We start from the raw sequence: 5,000 nt of genomic DNA, 5'->3' as shown, positions 1-5,000 counted from the left end.
TGTAATTTACCACCATATGATTACTGTCCTTTCTACCCTTGGCAAGTCTGTTATTTTTACATATTCCAATAATTTATTTACTTATTTAAACACCCACACGGAAATTATCTACATGTATGTTAATTGCCACATATCTTGCATTAGAATGTTTTTGGCCAGGAGCACTGTGGATCTTACACTAATCCTTTAGATAGCACAACTCTGAAACTGAATTTTACAACTTATAACAGCCTATTAGTGTTAATGGGTTTCTTGATATCACAGGAAGCCCAAAACAGAGTGAACTGGGGAGGAAATATGTCACATTCCTTACTATCATTTGGAATCACTATCCCAGTCCAGTGCAAATAAAATTTTGCTACATTACTGCTCAGCAGATCTCTGATGGGTAATACTAAAGAAACTGTCTAATTGACAGATCCTAAAATTATCACCCAGTTTAATATTTGTAAATTTCTTATTAGAGCTGTACTTTCCAAAGATATCACACAAAACTACTTACAATCAAGTCCACACAGTTGACCTCCAAAAAAGAATTTCATATTTAATCTGACAGAAATTCTGATAGACAAACCTTATAGCTAAGTTACTGAGATTGAAGAGAGTCATACTGGGCTACCCAGAACTTTACATACCAATCTATTTGGTATCTAAAATGATTAGCCCAGTAGTTCAAAATTAAAGTAGAACTTCAAGAGATTTTATTTGACTGACCATGATGGAGAACAGTGCATCAACAACTATGGTTTGTCATGGCTCCTTACAAGATCCATTTAAAACTAACCTCTAAAAATGGTCTCTCACAACTGGATATCTCACCGAATACACAACTAAACTTCACACCAAACGAACATCACAAACTGAACCTCACAATCCACATGACTTTACCTCCAGCCACGTCATCGAGCGAACACTCTTCAACGAGATGAACGCTTCAAACAGTCACGTGGTTATCGGCATAGCCTTGCTGTGTGTGGTACTCATCATTTCTCCCGTTATCATTCTTCTCGTCCGGATGATGACACGAACGTTGCAGGTATGATCAGAATTATTTTTATTACTGAATTCTCCTTGTATTTTATGTAAGGATCTGCTGTCACATTTGTAAGAATCCCCCTCACTTTAATAAAGATCTGCACAAACCACATTCAGTGATTTATCACTCAGAAAGCTTTGGTTTTGTTATTTGTTTTGAGTATTTTAAGGATAGTCATGCTAACATATACTGTATATAGACTGATGTATGCATGCATTCTTATTTACACTATATAATTTAGTATACCTGAATGTTTACATTAATATGTATAAATACAGTACATGCATGTAAATCCACAGTTATGTAGTGCATGTAGTGCATGCATTTATAGAGTATGAGTTCTATGTAATTATATTTACCTATGATTATCTATATGAAACTGACACTATATTACAGTATCAGATATCTCATGCTAGACATTCTTTTTTATAGCCACCCTTTGACATCTACAAGCTGATTACTGCGCATCATTGGTGAATCATGATTGTAGTTTTGAATTTTCAGATGATACAGAAGGAGCTGGAGTCGGAAGCAGAGTTGGACCAAAAAATATTCAATCCAAACAACGTTTGGAAATTTATACAATAATGATGATTTATCTGCTCGTCTTCCGCGTCATATTTAGCTTAGTGCTTAAATAGAGTTTTATTTACTATAGTTTTAGTGGCTGGATAAAGGAATATATTATTTCACTAATTTCCTTGTGACTCATTTAAAAGTTAATGATGATTTGAATTTACTAATAATGGTTTGCTTTCTTTCTAAAACAGAACGAAATCCCCAAAAACTATTTGAACACAGTTCTTTTCTAAATTCTAGAATGCCCGAAGCATACAAATAATATATATTTCTTTCAAATTAAGTAGCGTGCGCGTGGTTTAAACATTTATGAAGAACTCTTATAAAAAATGTTGCATGGCTCCTTTTACAATACATATGATTTCTTTTGAGAAAAGTTACAAAAAAAAGGCTCGTGATTATTAAGCTCTTCGACAAAGTAACATAGCTTGCACTATTTCTTGGAATAACTTAATAGGGGCTCAAAGTTGAATCTACTAGTTACAGTTACCCTTTCTTAATTTGTGAGGAATAAAACCGGCATGAATAATTCATTCAAAGGAAGGTTGTCAGGAAATTTCTTATAAGAACTCAGTATGACTCCTCAGAACTTAGATACAAGGAGCCAGTTTCATGATGTAACGATGCTTTTGCATTTGAGATTTGTCTGCTTCAACTAAGAGCTTGGAATACTAACAGTGATGTCAAACCAATGATATATCCGTACCTTATTACACATTTAGGAGTAATACAAATTCTTAGACAAGGATTACAGATTTAAGTCAATCTCCCTCCATAGACATATTCAATTAAAAACTTCCCTTTTGCCTATTTATATCTATGTACAGATGAATGTGTGTGGATGGAAATAAATGATTTTGAAAGCACCCTAGAAATCAACTTGAAAGTTCAGCTTTTGTAATATTCATTGTTGCTCAAAATCTAGGTAGAGTGGATTGTGTTAGCTTTCTAATCCTCACATTAATGAGAATAGTTTTCTTAATAAGATTGATTAGAAATACTTGAGAATTATGTTCTAAGAGTGTAGAGATTACCTTAGGGAAAAGCAATTAGTCAAAAGACCATATGAGATACAAAATTTCAGCGTAATCTCTTAGGTTAACATAAATGTTCACTTGTAATTATGCTCATTGTGGACGAATTAAGAAGAATGATTATGGCTTCAACAGATTACATTTCGGAACTCATACACTAACTTCTCCTTGCCAATGGAGGAAAAATATGAAGCGTTCAAGTGTGACACCGGGGTCTGTTCTGTTGTTCAGTATTTGCCAGAAGAAAATGTTACTTTGGCATGAATTACCAAATTCTTAAATGAAACATTTCAACTTTGAAATTCTATGTTTCATTTTTTTTCTACCTTTATCCAGTCCCTAAATATCTGTACTTGCCTGAATCTTTGCATGTGATATTGTTTGTTTACTTAGTTTGTGTTTTCTTATGGAAAAATATTGTTGGGGCAAGTGAGTCTTTCTTTAATGTTTGAAGTACGTACTACTTTATTGCAGTTTAACATTTGCATTGTGACTTTGGAAGTGTTAGGTTGTTGATGGCTAGTTTTAGCCACAAATTTAGAACCTACACTTAAGTAATTTTATACTCTTTGATATTCTATATTTGGTGTTAGTTTAGTCATTACACACTTAATCTATCAACTATGGCGTAATGAGCCTGGTCGATATAAAAAATTAAGAGATTAGACTGACATGGCAACGAAACGAGCAGTTTACCTCTCTGCCTCTTTAAAGGTCTTTGAACATCAACCAGTGACTAATCATCCCTTCCTACAGGCATTTTCAGACACACTCATCCACAAGACGCACGAGCTAGCGTACGAACAGAAGCGGTCAGACACGCTTCTCTACCAGATGCTCCCGCCGTCTGTCGCCCAACAGCTCAAGCAGCAACGGCACGTCTCCGCTGAAACTTACGAGTCCGTTACGATATACTTTTCAGATATCGTTGGGTTCACAGAGCTGTCATCGGAAAGCACACCCATGCAGGTCAGGGGGTTGCAGAAGAGTGACAAACATAAGCACACAAACGTTCAAATTTTTCTTGCACACATTACAATATGAAAGAATGACAGAGTAGATTTGAAGGGTTGACTGTATGTATGTATATATATATATATATATATATATATATATATATATATATATATATATATATATATACATATATATATATATATATATATATATGTATATATATATATATATATATATATATATATATATATATATATATATATACATAAACCCTAAAAAACACGTCACGGGATTTTATCATAAGTGATCACCATGAGGACATAATAAGAAGAATGTTAGTTCCAATTGCTTCATGTTTATTCTTGGTTCTTTGAGGAACATATGTGTACCTCCAAAGAGTCGTTAATCAACTTAAGGTTTCTGAACTAACATTTTTATCCCGTTCGCTTATATATGCATTTATGCATTTATTATATGTATATATACAAACATATATATATATATATATATATATATATATATATATATATATATATATAAATATATATATATATATATATATATATATATATATATATATATATATATATATAGGCATATTTCAAACAATTTGACGACACATACCATTGTAAATTATTAGATTTTTACAATTCACACCTGATTACACGTTATATAGTATAAAAGCTGGATGCTAAATTATATCATAATATCCCCGCAATAAGTTCTCAAAAGCCATATCCATATTACAATTAAGGTCTCACCAGTCTCCCAGTATTATGTTTTGCTTATTTTCACAAGGGCACTGTGTTATAATTTTGAGTGTAAGACGCTGTACTTCAATTTCCAAAAAGTATAATACTGTAACTGTTTGTACCACATCTCAAAGATTGTTAGTAGGCAGTCTTGATCCACAAAATCTAGAGAGATTGGATATGTGTCTGTGCAAGTTCAGAAGTACATTGTTATAGCAAATATAATCAAAATGTTTCTTTTGATATGTCATCGAGATCTGATATTTACGAAGTAGATTAACTTTCTTTTTTATTCTGCTAAATTAGTCAAACGAAATGTGAAAAGCAAAATTCACGAATGAGGTTTGGCTTTGAAAACACCCATATTACTCTATTAGCATTAATCAGATCTCTTATGCTTAGACATGAAGTCCCTGAGTTTTCTAGTAGCGATCTAGCTCTAATTATTCACGATGGTAACTGTATATTTCAAAGATAAATCATGATAGTATTAACAGTAAATTCCTAGTATGTCTTGAATATCTAAACTTCTTTACTCAGCTCTTTCTTATAAAGTTATTACACTTCTCGATACGAGAATGATGTAAGTCTTCCAGCTTTGAACTTAGGGTGGTGGTACATTTATAGCTGGAATGTCAACTT

The 5,000-nt window shown here is 32.7% G+C and overlaps 1 protein-coding gene across 2 annotated transcripts in view; it reads left to right on the top strand.

Moving 5' to 3' along the window:
• The window catches only part of LOC137615193 (uncharacterized), a 190,791-nt gene that overhangs the window by 176,973 nt on the left and 8,818 nt on the right, over positions 1–5,000 (top strand). For both annotated transcript variants that reach the window (XM_068344839.1, XM_068344840.1), the window contains 2 exons: positions 895–1,036; positions 3,406–3,618. In XM_068344839.1, coding sequence (XP_068200940.1) covers positions 895–1,036; positions 3,406–3,618 — 355 coding nt within the window. The remainder of the gene's footprint in view (positions 1–894; positions 1,037–3,405; positions 3,619–5,000) is intronic.

This window comes from Palaemon carinicauda, chromosome 21 (genome assembly GCF_036898095.1).
Source record: "Palaemon carinicauda isolate YSFRI2023 chromosome 21, ASM3689809v2, whole genome shotgun sequence".
NCBI classification, from domain to species: domain Eukaryota; kingdom Metazoa; phylum Arthropoda; class Malacostraca; order Decapoda; family Palaemonidae; genus Palaemon; species Palaemon carinicauda.
The sequence above is the reverse complement of the archived record's forward strand: the minus strand, read 5'-3'. Positions and strand labels throughout refer to the sequence as shown.